Raw genomic sequence first — 16,091 nt, 5'->3', positions numbered from 1 at the left:
TTTAAGATTAAACCTATTATAAAATCTATGGCCCTTTCATAGAAACAATTAAGTAATAGCGATTCGTTTTACATTAAATTATTTTACTGCAGTCATTTCATTTATGGAACTGATTTTACCATATGATAGTCGTTTAGTGCAAGCGTGAAACGGTGCAAATTATCATTGAACATTTTATAGCACGAACATGACTTTCATAGACAGACCTTCACCGGACAATTGTTCAGTTTTTGACACGCTCGCGATAAGTGCGGCAGAAGTGGCTTTAAACAATTTTAGATGGCAGTACGCCTCGTTAATCCTATTTAACCCGGCATTTTTCTGTGGTGTTAACGTTTTCTTAAAATTTTATCAAAAAAGCATAATCATAGGACAGAGCACATTCAACCCATGGGTTGTGGAAAACACTAAACAATTCGTCTTATTCATAAGTGATTTAACGGATCTGTTAGATTTCTTGGACTGGTTGAAAACTCAAAGATTTAATAACACAGGAAAATATCTTGTGATATGTAACACAATAGCTGGATGGCCCTGTGATGAATCTATTGCCGTTAATTTGCTTTGGGAGTATAGGATGGCAAATGTTATTTTTATTAAATACGACGAATTTCAAGAGCCAATTGGCTTTACCTATATCCAAGATTACACATGTCGCAACGGCCCACCAATAGAAGTAAATAATTGGGCCACATGTATTCGATCCAAAAATTCAACAAAATGCCAGGATATGTTTCCTATTAAGTTTAAGAATTTGCACCGATGTCCGCTAACAGTTTCAACGTTTGAACAAACTCCATTCATGATGCTAGGGAATGGTACTCCGACCGGGGCCGATGGTGATCTTCTAAGAGTTATCATCAAAGCCTTGAACGCAAGCCTTATAATGGTAACACCGAAACTTGGCTCTGGTTGGGGGAAACTCGAAGAGAATGGTACTTGGTCGGGTTCTCTTAGTGATGTTTACTACGACTGGGCCAACTTTTCTATGACATCAGCCAGTATCACACTTCACCGATATAGATATTTTCAAATGTCCAAAGATTATAGAACTGTCACGATTGTCTGGATCACGCACCCCTCAAACCCAGAACCGTCATTATTTAAACTCTTGAGGCCATATAGGAAAGAAGCTAAAATAATTTTGTGTTTAAACTTTATTGTTATCATGATCGCAGTTGCCATCTTTAAAAGTAAGTATTGGACAAGTATTCGTAATAAGTTTAAAATTAATGATATTCCTGACGGTATTGTCTTTTATTCTTGGGAAATCTGTGTGGGCTTGCCAGCGTCTAAGTTGCCGAAAAAATGGAGTTTGTTGTATTTAACGCTCCTTTGGATATTGCATTGTTATTTATTGAGAACGTTATATCAAGTTTACCTTATAAGCTCATTACAGTCTGATGTGCGCATAGATGGCTTTGTGCGTATTGAGGATGCCATTGCTGCTGGTTACCCATATGGAGGCGGTCTGGCTCTTAAAGATTATTTCATAGACAATCCTTTGATCTATAACAACTATAAAAATATCGAAAGTAATCAAGTATATCCCACAATGAAAGAGCTATCTAAAGGCTTAAAATTCGTTGCAGCCGTTAGTTTAGAGGCTACCAAAGTGTTTCTTAGAAAACCAAAAAGAAAATTGCACATCTTGCCTGAAAGAATCATAAAAAGTCCTACAGTAATATTTTTTAAAAAGTACTCCTCGTTAGCCCAATCTATTGATTCAATTCTGACGAATCTGATAGAAGCAGGCGTAGTGCAGAAAATTTATAAAGATAATAGTTATCTTCGATTTGATGTGGATAAAGACGCCCCCAAACCAATAACATTACAGGACTATTCCGGTTGTTTTATGATATTAGGAGGTGGCTGGGTGGCTTCCTTAATTGTGTTTTCAATTGAAAAATATATGTATCACAAAAAACATACACTTATTATAAATAAAAGGAAAGCCTTCCATTAAATCAATTTATGTTAAAGCCCGTAATGGTATGACATTGTAATTATAGTTTGTAAATGTAGAAAACCGCTTTTAAGAATTTTCCGACACGCAAATATGTAATCACTGCACACTAAGTGACTCCTTAAATGAAAATAATAAAATGTAATTCGTACATATTTCTTTTTTTTCAATTTACCCTAAAGGTGATGAATAGTAAGATAATTGTATTTCATCAGAAAAGACATTAATAACAATTTTATCTGAAACATCAGATTAATTATTTTATAGATTAATGGGCCTTCTGTCACTTCACTTACAATAAAATATTGTAGTAACCTGTAGTGAAATGCATATATTTTGTAGTTTGTTATCAAAATCATTCAAACTGTATGTGAATTGTATTGTGTTTAGGCCGTTTAGCGGACTTTTGAATAAAATGTTTGAAAGATATCCAGTTGAAGAAATAATAGAATTAATGGCACAAAACGCTGCTCAAGTTGCTTACCATAGTTTCAAGTGGCAATACACAACATTGATATTATTTAACGTTTCATGTTTATACGGACTTGACGTATTTGTGAAATTATATGACAAAAATATTAAAATATACAATGTGATGGAATCCGTTCCGGATTTAAATAGTGTTAATCAGTTTATCTTATTCGTAGCTGATGTGGCAGATACACAGGCGTTTTTAAATTTAATGGAAAGACAAAATCTTAACTCAAACTCTAAATTTATAATAATTTGTAAACATAGCAACGAATGTGACGAGGCTGAAGCCGTAAAAATACTGTGGACTTATAGAATTTTAAACGTAATATTGATTAAAAACGAAGATTTCTTTATACGTGGCTATACATACTTTCGAAGTGAACGTTGCGATCACCCAACACCCCGGAGGCTTGAACATTGGGACAAATGTATTGATTCTTCCAAAAAAGTTATAAAGCTTTGCAAGAAGCATATGTTTCCAGAAAAATTTAGGAATTTTCACCGCTGCCCTTTGATTGTTTCGACATTTGAACAACGTCCCTTCATGTATATTAATGATGGTGTACCGTATGGTGCTGATGGAGATTTGCTACGTTGTATAGTGCATACTCTCAATGCAACGCTTGTCCTGATCTCACCGCGTGATGATGACGGCTGGGGTAGTTTGGAGAATCATACTTGGACTGGATCTCTTGGTGATGTTTACAACGACCTGGCCAATGTTTCTATGACATCAGCTTCAATAACTTTCAATCGATTAAAATACTTCGACATGTCTATAAATTATAATACTTTGGATTTGGTTTGGGTCACCCATCCGTCAGAATTTGAATCTTCATCGCATAAGTTGCTAAACCCGTTTACTGGAAAAGCAAGAGTGCTCTTTGTAGTTACATTAATGGTTCCCCTCGTTATACACATCCTTTTAAAATTGAGATTTATGGATAAGATCAAGACAAGATTCAATACAGGTTTATCTTCTGATTCTTTTCTTATCTATGCATTAGAAATATGTTTGGGTTTTTCTGTAACCAAGTATCCTAAGAATTTTTATAAACACGTGTTTCTATTTTGGGTATGGTATTGGTTCTTTGTAAGAACATTGTATCAAGTATACCTGATACATTCCCTGCATACAGATGTACCTATTAATACTATAAATACTTTAAGAGATGCTATCGAAGAAGGTTACCAGTATGGAAGCAGTCCGGCTATAAGAGATTATTTTGTGGATGATCAATTTATATATAATAATTGGGTATTTATTGATAACAATGAAATGTTTCCTACTTTGATAGATTTGACTAAAGGTAAGAAATTTTTATTTGCTATTAACTTGGTGTTCGTTAAATTGTTTACGCGAAATACGCGTCAATCATTACGTATTCTGCCAAATAAAATATTGAATAGTCCAACAGTATTGTTTTTTAAAAAACATTCGTGTATGACTCAGGATATTAATCATGTATTAACGCGTCTTTTTGAAGCTGGTATACCAGGTGCATTATATGAAAACTACATTTATAGGGCTAAACCAAAAAATTATACACAAGAAGTACTTTTTTTTAAACATTTTCATACTTGTTTTGCAATATTGGTATTCGGTTATATATTATCCATCTCTGTTTTTATATTAGAGAAACTGTTTGTGCTGAAACTGCGTAAATTGTCAAATATTCGGAAATATCTATCTGTAAATTAACTTTTCAAATTAATTCTACCCTGTTGCGTGTCTTTAGCATATATTTCTTGTACAAAAATTTATAGTATTCAATCACTACAAATCACCATGAATAAAAAATAATCACTATATATCGTATGTAATTGATAGCTTTTCGTAAATTATGAAGCATAATAACTATTCTGCTTTATTAATTATTATGTAAGTATTAAGCGTTTAATATTTTTGAGGGTTTATAGTGAAGAGTTGACTAACGAACACCTTTGAAACTGCTCTACAAGTAGATATACGTTTAACTTAAATTTTGCTTAAAAGTTTTAAAAATACGAAACCTAGCTTAGGTAAAAAATTCGGCTAGTTTAAAATGTCTTACGTATTAGAAAAAGATATTATAGAAAGTATAAATACTGACAAATTGGCAGAAAGTGCTGGATATGTTGCTTATCACACATTGAAATGGCAATTGACAACCTTAGTTTTATTTAATGCAACCTATTTATATGGAGTTGGTGTTTTTGTGAAGGTATATGGTAAAAAAGTTAAGTTGAACACTATTTCAAAATCCATGAAAGATAATCATTTCGTAGAGAACACAATACAATACGTCCTATTTTTAAATGATATTCCAAATATTGTTTTGACGTTAGAAACACTGAAATTGCAACAATTTAACCCAAATTCGAAATTTATTATTATATGTTTTGATGAAAATGAATGTGATGAGAACGAAACTATACTAATGTTGTGGAGTTATAAAATTTTAAATGTCATCTTTATCAAATACGAAGATAATTCTGTTAGTGGCTATGTCTATTTTCCAAATGAAGATTGTGACCATCCTACGCCTGAAAGAGTACAAAATTGGGAAGACTGCATTCATTCATACACAGATAGTAAACAAGTTTGCACAACACGAAGTATTTTTCCTCTAAAGCTAATGAATTTCCATCGTTGCCCGCTAATAGTTTCAACCTTTGAATTGTATCCATATATGACGATTAAAGATGGCATACCATCCGGAACAGATGGTGATGTGTTGCGAATTACAGGAGAAGCTGTCAATGCAAGTCTAGTTGTCATGTCACCTAGTGATCGCATGGGTTGGGGATATCAAATCAACAATACATGGATTGGTTCTCTTGGTGATCTTGACAAAAAATTAGCAAACCTTTCCTTTACTGCTTCTGCTACCATGAATTTAGAACGCTACCACGATTTTGATATATCTACGAGTTTTAACATAATATTGATGTACTGGCTAATTCATCCATTGAGATTAGAATCGTCTTCAGTAAAACTATTAAAACCTTTTACTACCGGTGCATGGTGTTTTATATCGATAACATTCGGTATCTTCGTTTTATCACATTATTTTATCGATCACAGAGTTTGGAGAATCTTAAGTAAAGTGAAAGGAATTGATAAATTTTCTCATTATTTTATTGCCTATACAGTCCAAATAACTTTGGGCGTGTCCGTTACCAAATATCCCGTAAACTTTTGCAAACATCTGATTTTATATTGGATTTGGTATTGGTTTCTAGTAAGAACATTTTATCAAGTAAACCTAATATATTTCTTGCAAACTGATGTTAAAGTCAATACTATTCACAGTATTCAAGATGCCATAGCTGAAGGATATACATTTGGAGGCGGTAAACCTCTTAAAGAATTTTATTCAAATGACCCATTTATATACAATAATTGGATACCTTCTAACACTACCGATATATATTCTAGTTTGGCGTATGTAACATCAAGTGAAGGTGAGAAGTTTGTATACGGGGCTAATATAGTATTCGCAAAAGTATTTCAGCGTAACACTCATCTGGAGATTCATGCGCTTCCCAAAAAAATAGTAGAAAGTTACTCAGTGGCTTATTTTACAAAGTACTCTCCAGTGACGCGTCCAGTTAATTTGGTGTTTACTCGATTATTTGAAGCTGGAATCGTGAAAAAAATATTTGAAGATTATACCACTATTTTGCCTGAGCTTCAGGAGAACGCTAACATTCCCCTTACGTTAACCCATTTTACAGGATGCTTCGGAATATTAATATTAGGATGGGTTTTGTCTTTCATCTCATTTATTTTTGAGATACTTAACACTATACGATTGCGTAGAAAGCAGAAAATGTTTGCTAGTTAAAATATTGTTAACCGTTTTAAAAAGTAAACTCCCTAGTAATTATTGTATGTGAAATTAATCATGTAAACTGTGTACTCAAATAAAACTATGTATTTAATAAAACATATTTTCACAAATTAAATAATTGTATCTTCTATGCCGTTGTAATTTTTAATTCTTTCACAATCAAAGGAATACAAACGAACAGGGAAATATATTTATTTATCTATTTAAGTTAGTCCAGCAAAGTTTAAATACATATGTACAGGAGATCTTTTAATCACACGTTTAGCAGTAGTTAAGTATATCAGCAGTGGTGCAGGGTTTAAGACAGCATTCATCAGCCAATCCGCCCCTTTTGTATCGGTTCCAATCAGCACTTATAGCGGCACGACGCCCTCCCCACATGAGTTCTTCAATCCATTTATCGCCACTTGCTAATGCGGCTGTAAAATCACTTGATTAATGACAATATAGTAGTTGACTGGAAGAGATCGCTCGAAAGTGATAAGGTCGCCAGTTGCCCTCCTTTTTATTTAATTATATCTATTGTATTATAATTTTGTATACAACGAGGTGTTAGTAAATAAATAATATATTTGATAGATCCAAGTATATTGAAGGTATATAAAATGCAAAAAGGCGAGATATATTAATTTAGCCAGACACCAAAGTTAACGTGATTCCATTTTTATTCTAAAGAGCCTTTAAAATAAACCTGTATATAATAAAATTTACTAACCAACTATAGATTGTGGTGACGCTCGTTTAGAGACAAACTCTGCGCCATAGCAAACTAACACTCTGGCATTGGCAAGTTCCCTTCCACATAGCACCACAGGTGTTTCCTGATCGGCTCGTGACAACGTCATCACACATAAAACTATCACGGCAAGCTTCATGTTCCAATTCTAAAAGTATTAATAAAAAATCCAAATAATATTAAGAGCAATCTACGCCCTTGTCCTTTAAGCAATCTATCAAGCCTATTAAGTCGGTTGCTATGCAAGGTACGTCTACGAAAAATAGAGAAAAACTTGTCTAAATTAAAAAGACTTTATAGCTAGGTAACTAGCAATTCTTTGCTGCATGTTAGCACGTTAGTCTAAGTCTCGTTTGCCTTTTTAGTATTTTAATTCTTACCATGAGATAAAAGCTTATTTTAAGATGTAGCTTCTCTAGGTATTGAAATATATGTCCTGATATGATAAGATTGGGAAGCCCAGGTTTATATAGAGCGCTTTAAATTTTAATATTCCTATTCCATGATCATGTTGCATAGGCTAGCGGAAAGCGGGTTTATACCTTTCAAAAATTCTTGTTTGTATCTGAAGTTATAGTAGATTATTATTATATTAGGATATAATATTTTTCATTTATAATTTTACCGTGGGTAAGTATGAAGCCTGTTTGCTTACGTCGTTATGTTAGTTACTGTTGAAAATGTCAAGAGATACCGTGCATACATGTTTATAGGCATAGCTTAAGTAAATGTTGTTATTATTTTAGCAAGTTAGATTAGTTTTTACTCGGGGTTTTCCCTTCCGCCGTTGAACACTTAAAGCTATCAGTTGAGGGCCTGATTTTGCGAAACACCGGTCGAGTGAAACTAATCAATCTAGCTAAGCGCTATGAAAGTATCCAAGTGCGGTGTTTAAGAATGCGTTTAAAGGTAGCAAAATTTATTATTTAATTCGCGCGTTCCTCCACTCGCCTTAGAGACGACAGCAATCATCGCGGAGCAACGGTCGCACGTCTACAGGGCTGGGTCACTCGAGGGCATTCTGTACGATTCGTAGTATATGCAATATTAAGTATATTGCATATACTACGAATCGATAGTAATATTCGGTTAACTACTATGGCTATGGAATTCACTTCCCGTCCCTATTCGCTTCGCTCCTACTCTATCTTCCTTTAAATTTCTTCTGTACAAAAATTACCTGTCCACATCGTATTCCTAACTTCCTTACTAACTACTAACTGACGTGAGACTTATCGTGATTTATGTATCTTTTTACTTTTTATTTTTAATGTATCATCTTTTTAGTTTAGTTTGTTTTTTGTTCCTGTTTAGTTTTGTCACAGTTATTACTGTGTATAACATGTATTTTTGCACTTCTTGCCTATCTTATGTAATTTAATAAAAAAAATTTCTTTACTCACCGTGGTTGCCTGAAAGAGATCGATCGAAAGCGATAAGGCCGCCAGTTGATTTAATTATGTTGAATTTTTTTTATATTGTAATGTAACGAAGTGTTAATAAATAAATAAATAAAATACTCTAGTGAATAGATTTTGAATATAACCACGTGGCGAGAGTAAAAACTGCTTAAGGCTCACGCAAAATTTGGCCTCGCATATCCAAATCTGCATTTGGCATCTGTAACTGTTCGTGCCCAACAAAGGGTTAACTAATCTATTGCACTTATAAAATACTAAAAAAAATCTACCCTATAAGTCTCAAAATAGTACTCCATCAAACTCAAACTCAAAATAACTTTATTCATATAGGTAGACAAGTACACTTATGAACGTCAGAAAAGAAGTTAAATTAATTGTAAATTTACTACCAGTAATTACCACTGTACAATTTAATTATAATAAAAACTTACATGTAAAATTACATGCAAAAAACTTACACAATACAATTACCAAATTATACGTATTGTAGAAATTGATGAACACCTAACAGCGGCAAATAAAATTACATAGGTATGTTCAATAAAGTCCTCAAACTACATTTTAAATTCAAACTTCATATAATTCAAATATAATATATGATGAGTAATTTTAATTTATTCCTCCACTTAAGTAGAAATTCTTTTTAGTAGTGTAAGGTAGTATGTAAGTTAAAATATTGTTTGGCATTTATACTTTAACTAAATAAATGTGCATTGTACAACTACTGAGTAGTTTGCAAACTTCACTATATTTGAGCCGTCCTACCCTAATTTGTCTGATAGGTGTTTTTTTTTTTAGAATTATACGATACGCTTTAAACTTTACACATACCAAGTTAGCGTTGAGTATTTTTTGTACTTGCTATTTTCATCACTATAACCACACCCGAACTGTCTCTCCGATTACTCATTTATCTAGAATCCTGTGTCTAAAATTATCATATTAATGTAATTTATGGAACCCTAAGAAACAGCGTCATTTCACCTGAATTTATTAATTCACCTTATTAATTCTCCTAAAATAACTAACCTTGAGACATGACGCGTCTAAGCAAATCTAAACTATTCTAAATTTAGCATCAAGTACTAGATGTCTAGTACTAAACGTTTTGGGTTTCAAAGTGATTTCTAATTTCCTACATGAATAATGTGTGCCTGACCACATTTCCATTATATTTTCTACGAAGATAGCTTAGGAAGCAAGCACTTTTAAAATTTTTCGATAACATTACGTGAATAATTGAATGAAGACGGTATGAAATTCGATGTTTAACAAAAAAACTTTCTGTTATGACTTCCCTTAATCTATCCACGAAAAGATATTTGACCCTACGAAAATTAACTATGGGAACTTGTAATATAATTTTAACTACTTTTTATTACCTACATATTTTCGTAAATTTTAGTACAGTTCACTCGCTGTTTATTTCGCTCGCTGAATGCTCGCTTTGAATTAGCAATAATATTACTTTAAAATGCAATTATTGATTCGATTAGCCGAGGGTAGGTAAATTTATTAAGTAGAAAGTTTATTTATTTATTTCCTATTTTTACAGTAACTTAATACTAATACACTAGATAACTACAGCGCTGACTCCATTACCTTCGCTAAAATTGAAGACGGAAGCTTTTTTAATTATTTTAAAGTAAAAACAAATATGGTTTTGGGTTATCAAATAAAAACTAGAAAAGTTTTAAACATTTTATTGTCAGTTGTGCCCGAAGTGCTATTCGATTATTTTACCCACATCTAAATATATCCAAATATTAATTAAACCACGAACTAGATGAATACTGTTGGATAAATCTTTCGTCTTCATACCAGTGTCGCGGCTACGAAACTCACTGCCATACCACCAAACTCATATTTCATACATATGCCAAATCTATGAAATGTGATTGTTTAATCTACTCTTGACGTGCCTACAACACAAATCCAACCGTATTTATCTATTTCCTCAATTTACATTATATCACTTTATTTGCTCGTTAATTTTATTGACTTAATCCCGCATTTATAAAAAGTTCATGTCCAACTGAAAAAAGTCCTTTCTATCAATTCATGGTAGGCCTTTGCTAAAGTGATTCTGTAGGCATAAAGTAATATGGTTTACTCTTATTAACCAAAGATATGGGGGTTTTCTTTAATCACTTTGGAGTTCTCGGGGCAGTACAAAATGATATTGCCGATTGTACATGCTTCCACACAGCACTCAGTCGCGACTTGCCTGCGCAAGCGACGCCATTTCTCTTCAGCCAGAAACCGACGTCTATTCACACTCTTCTGAATATCACGAGGTGTGAGTTTTTCTAGAACAGACAAAAGAAAGATAAATTAATGCTTTATACGTAATATTCTATTTGATGTACAGATTGAAATCGTCTAAAGCTAGGGCGTGGGACCATTGTGTAATTCTTCCATGACTGACCATGTTTCATTCATATTTTTCTAAAATAGTTTTGGATGCCAACCAACCCGACACATGTATAGTTACAAAAATATAGTTTTCAAAACTGCCTTATAGGGCAAATATAAGTAGTGCATGTAGCGTTTTGTTTATTTTGTTATTAATTCTTAAGTGCGATTACTTTATTGTAAATAATGTAACATTAAAAGAGAGCTTTATAAATAAGGTACAACTATACTATTATTAAAACGAAGTAAGGTTTGTCAGGTTTTGATTGATTTTGGAAATTCTAATACCAACAGAAAGCAATGTTATTTGTGTCATTAAGGCGAAAAATAATAAAGAAAGAAAAAGCGGTCGAATGAAAACCTTTATAGCGAACTATGAGTTCTAAAGAAACGTACAACTTACTGGTACAAAAAATATGACGGCATTATATTTAACTTTAATATTGAAGTTACAAAAAGTAGCCCAACGATGTGGGTAGCTAGCATGAAATAATGTAACAATAAAAGATTATCTGTGTAAATAAAGTACAGTATCGTAGTACGAAAGTTACTAACTTAATGTTTTGTATAAATTCGAACACCACTTAACAATTTAACGAAATGTCGAACATACATCGTTCTATTTCGAATAGCAGAAGTTTTGGGGTTCGAGACGTGAAAAATTGACAGTGTTATTTTTTAGTACAATACCATTCATGTATCGTGTAGGTAATACTTAATTCCAATATTGGTTTATAGATTTTTTGCTTGATAAAATAGGCTAACAAATATTTTATTGTAAATGAAATTATAAAAACGTTCTTTTTAACCGTCATCCGTTAAAATTCCGTCGGCGCTGTTTAACAGCTGACAATCGTTTATATATGTCAAAATTGTTTTTACTAACATGTATTTATAAAAGAACCAATTATGACGATTATATTTTTTTTATATTTTCGGGTTGTATTTGAATGAAAGGACTAAAAATAAAATTCCTAATAACTAAAGCACATTTAGAAAATATTTAAACAATGCTTTTAACTAATTAGTAATTGAATCAAATTAAAATTATTTTTACCTTTAAAATAATATAAGGAAAAGAATTATATCCATCTTTTGATAATATTATAAAGTGGCTTAAATATCATTGTAGTACATAACTACGATAACAGAAACATAAATCAAGAATTTAAAACGTCTAAAAGTGAATCTATCTAACCTACTCTAAAATTTATGCTTAAAAAATACTCACCCATCAATAACGAAGTGTCTCTCTTTACAATTCTGTAGACATTATTGCAAAGGTTTTCAATAACTGAGGAAAGCCATTTGCTACAGGTAAAAACGTGATCCGTCATTCTGTATGTTTCCGTGTCCGCTTTGATGGGGTTGAAAGCGCTGTGTAGCAGAAGAATAATGTACACCTGTAACAATTATTAATTAAAACAACAAAAAAACACCTCTACAAATTTCAAATAGTAAGTATAATTCAAGTCAATTAAAACTTGCAAATTGGAATGGAATGGAAAGTGGAATTCCATTTTCAAACAGCTTAGCTTAAATGATAATTTAAATAATTATATAGTATTAAACGAAATCGAAAAAATTACGTACAAAATATTTTGGATCCATTTTCACTAAGAGCACAACAGATGTTTGATCCCTCAAGACGTTATGAATGATGTGAAATTGAGAATAGAATAATGATGTTATGGCCCATAGTCAATTTAACTTGTTTACATCGTTTACAAAATATTGTGGCATTAAGATAACGAGAGTCATAAACAAACCAAATTCAAACATCAAAAGTGCATTCTAATTCGTTATGATAGCGATTTTAAATACAGCTTCTATATTTGATATTCAAAATTGTGTGTTAGTATATTATTAAATAATATATTTTTCTAAAGCAGTGTCGTAATATACTGTAAATGCAGAAAAGTAAGGCAAACGTTTCTGCTTCGTTTTCATTACTTCACGTAACATTAGATTACCAAGCCAAACCACATCTTTCGTGTAAAAAAAAGTCTTGATTATATTTTTAGAAATTCCAATTTGCCTCCTATATCTTTCATTTGTTTACCAAATGTATAGGTAATTTATTATGAAAAACAATATTCACATAAAAATCTATCTGGCTAAGAGGTGTTCCGATTTATACGTAAAAAATATGTACCAGTAATCATAGAAAATAAATTTGGTTACAAAGCAAAGAATGGATATCAAAGTACATTTTTCGTGCACATAGCAACAGTATTATCAATAGCGCCACAATAATCAACAACATAAATTAAAAATAAAGGTCCTTAGGTCACTGTTTACTCAGACAGATTGTGACATAACGTAAACAACATTAGTACAAAACAAGTCTGTCCTTGCTTATACTATATCCTATAGCTAATTACTAAACTTTCAGACAACTCTAGTATTTATTTTTAGACATGTCACCAAAAAGCCTCGTTTTTCGAAATAGCACAGAAACAATACGTTTTATTTGTTTCAGATAAATTGTCTTTGAGAAACAAAACTTTTAATTTATTGATTAACATATACAAGCGCAATATAAGAGCTTAGGTCTAGAAATTGGAGACCTGACTGAGTTATAATTTCTTAGAGTAAAGGAAAGTTACTGCATGCTTACTTAGTAGTGCACTGGGAAATTACAAATACAGAACTAAATAGAACGAAGTAGAGAACTTATTGTTTAGTTAGATAAAAGATCTGTATAATCTGTACAAAATAATAATATTTTAAGGTTAACTGTAAGTAGATTTTTGACTAAGAAAAGACCAAGGTTTTTAAAAAACCCAAGTATTCCAGATATCCTCCTTGCTTAAATTTTATATTCATCAATGTTCCTGTCACGAAACGAAATGTATCATCAAATAGAATGTCTTTTTAACACTTTATTATATGTAATAGTATACATCTATTGGCACCCCTACCTGTCTATAGCGTAGGCGACAGTTAAAGACAGACAGATAAATTGTGATAAGGGATAATAATAACATCAATTAACATCCTAGAAATATGATTGTTTTGTAATCAAAGATATAAATTTTATTTGCCATTTATATAATATATATATATATCTTTTTTAACTTGTATATAATATGCGTATTATATGCAAGTTAAGATGCGTATTTCCTTTTATTGTAACATGTATTTGTTCATATTCTATATGATTTCGTGATGTTTTTCATACATAAGCATACCATTTTGTTAAACATAAAATTTGTTTAGAAAATATTCGGCGTTCCGTTTGACCCATTTTTTGAATGATAACTGCCATAGTTAAGCAATTAAATAATTTTATTGTTGAATACATTTGATAGGGTTGCGGGAACAATACAAAAATACACAACTGATAACACTTAGACGGCATGGGCTATTAAAAATAACTAGTTCGTCGATTATTTATATTATCTATTTATTATTACAGCTTGTGTCTAGGAGGTATATTCGCTGGTTTTGCTTAGGCTATGGAAATGTTATTTTATTATTATCGGCCATTGCGCATTTTGAGGCTCTTTTATTAACACGTTATTTATAAACTGGCGAACAGTGTTAGCCTAGTGATAAATCGTGTGATTCTAAACTCCGAGGACAATCATTCGGACACCAGTACTTCACCAATAGATTTTACGGTGTTTGCAATACTAACTCGTACAGTTAAGAAAACTTGATTCAACCGCCATATCTTACTTACATCCAAAATTGTTGCTGCACGCCAAAAAGAATTTTCAAATATTTCCTGCGGTTTGTAAAGGAAGTAAGGTGCTCCCAAAGGGAGGATCGCCGTCACATCTATCCAGGCTGGCCAGAAGAGGCTGAGTTGTATCTATATCCTTAGCGGCTTGTTAGCGGGTTTCAGGGTTTAACAATGATCATCATCAATTCATCGGAATGATTTGAAACGAAAATTGTAGGTGCATATAAACAAATGATATTAAACTCCAGTTCTCTCTATTAAATAAGTTAAATTCTAAATTGTGGTGAAATAAAATCGATTGCGCTTTTACGTGGAGTCGAGTTGAAAATGTTATATTGAATATATGAAGTTCTAGATTAAAGTTGAAGTACGTTTACACGATATTTCAAGTGTAACCTGTTCGGATAAAATCTATTGACCAAAATAGATATTTGATAAGGATAGAAGAAAATCTAATTGTCCTAAATTATTTTCGTAACCGATAAAATGGTCTGTCTATATGTAATTAGGCACCACCTAGGCTGAACGTGTCTCCTAGTATTTATTTAAAATTTTATATTGATGTGTTACATTTTTTTATACAAATATTTATTATATAGGTAATATATATATACATAAATTACTACATTATAGTTGACAAACAAGACATTTGATTTACTGGCTAAAAACTGAAAACTGTAGATAGGAGGTGAAACAAGAGAGGGCTCTGCAAAAACCGGTGGAAACATATCATGAGCTCCAGATGTTGCCTTGCTGATCACGACGCTCAGGCATGAGCTTCCAAATGAATAAAAAAGACTGGCTAAGAACAAGAGGACCAGATATTCTACCATTTTATTTATTGTACATCTCTCAGCATCCTATATTACTTAAGTGAGACACAGAAGATCCAATAAGGTAAGTTATAAAAAAATTCTCTACTCTACTATGAATACTCTAATACTCTACTCTACTATGAAATGTACTCTTTGAATTTATTTGTATTTTTCGGTTTCAGTCTCAAAGCGAAGGTTTGATTTCAAATCTGTTTTACACAATTTTCTCTTTTTTTTCTTTCGATTCAAGTTGATTTATTATGGACTATCGTGTTTAATCAGTTCGTCAATAGTACATAACATACAAACCGAGATTCTCTTTAGCGAGTATATCCCAACATTAAATTGGCTGGGATTCACGAAGACCTAGGGTAAAATTCAGATTCGACACGAACCTATGTAATGTAGGCCTTTCTTTATTAATTATTATTATACCCTATAATACTTACAATTACTTAATAAATTCATACTTATTGGGTTTCTTGGTCATCGATGGAAAATTATATTTAATGTATACGTGTATTACAATTTATCATGTATAGTACAATGTTATGTAGATGGTATAAATTTCTAAAATAGCTGATTTGAGATATAAAACTAAAAAAATATTTGTTAATAATCATTACTATTTAAGGTTTGAATATAATGCTGTAAATTAATATATTTCCAACAATTAATTATTCTTATACGTGTCGTGATGTGATATTAATAAATACATGATGTGCTGCCTGCTTTTC

The 16,091-nt window shown here is 31.8% G+C and overlaps 3 protein-coding genes across 3 annotated transcripts; 2 read left to right on the top strand and 1 right to left on the bottom strand.

Annotated features, from left to right (window-relative positions):
- The first annotated feature begins 187 nt into the window (after nt 1–187).
- LOC123720516 lies at nt 188–1,404 on the top strand. The gene is made up of 2 exons (XM_045677158.1): nt 188–1,193; nt 1,400–1,404. Exons 1-2 carry the CDS (start codon nt 188–190, stop codon nt 1,402–1,404), a joined length of 1,011 nt encoding a protein of 336 aa, XP_045533114.1.
- Nucleotides 1,405–2,420: 1,016 nt separating this feature from the next.
- Nucleotides 2,421–4,716, top strand: LOC123720509. Its single transcript, XM_045677151.1, has 3 exons — nt 2,421–3,411; nt 3,580–3,750; nt 4,645–4,716. The coding sequence occupies exons 1-3, from the start codon at nt 2,421–2,423 to the stop codon at nt 4,653–4,655; spliced, it is 1,173 nt and encodes a 390-aa protein (XP_045533107.1). The 3' UTR covers nt 4,656–4,716.
- A 5,465-nt stretch (nt 4,717–10,181) lies between these two features.
- LOC123711664 lies at nt 10,182–12,490 on the bottom strand. The gene is made up of 3 exons (XM_045664340.1): nt 12,442–12,490; nt 12,080–12,251; nt 10,182–10,742 (listed from the first exon to the last, which is right to left on the bottom strand). Exons 1-3 carry the CDS (start codon nt 12,457–12,459, stop codon nt 10,552–10,554), a joined length of 381 nt encoding a protein of 126 aa, XP_045520296.1. The 5' UTR covers nt 12,460–12,490; the 3' UTR covers nt 10,182–10,551.
- Nucleotides 12,491–16,091: the final 3,601 nt, after the last annotated feature.

The sequence above is a fragment of the Pieris brassicae genome, chromosome 1 (assembly GCF_905147105.1).
Source record: "Pieris brassicae chromosome 1, ilPieBrab1.1, whole genome shotgun sequence".
NCBI lineage: Eukaryota > Metazoa > Arthropoda > Insecta > Lepidoptera > Pieridae > Pieris > Pieris brassicae.
The sequence above is the reverse complement of the archived record's forward strand: the minus strand, read 5'-3'. Positions and strand labels throughout refer to the sequence as shown.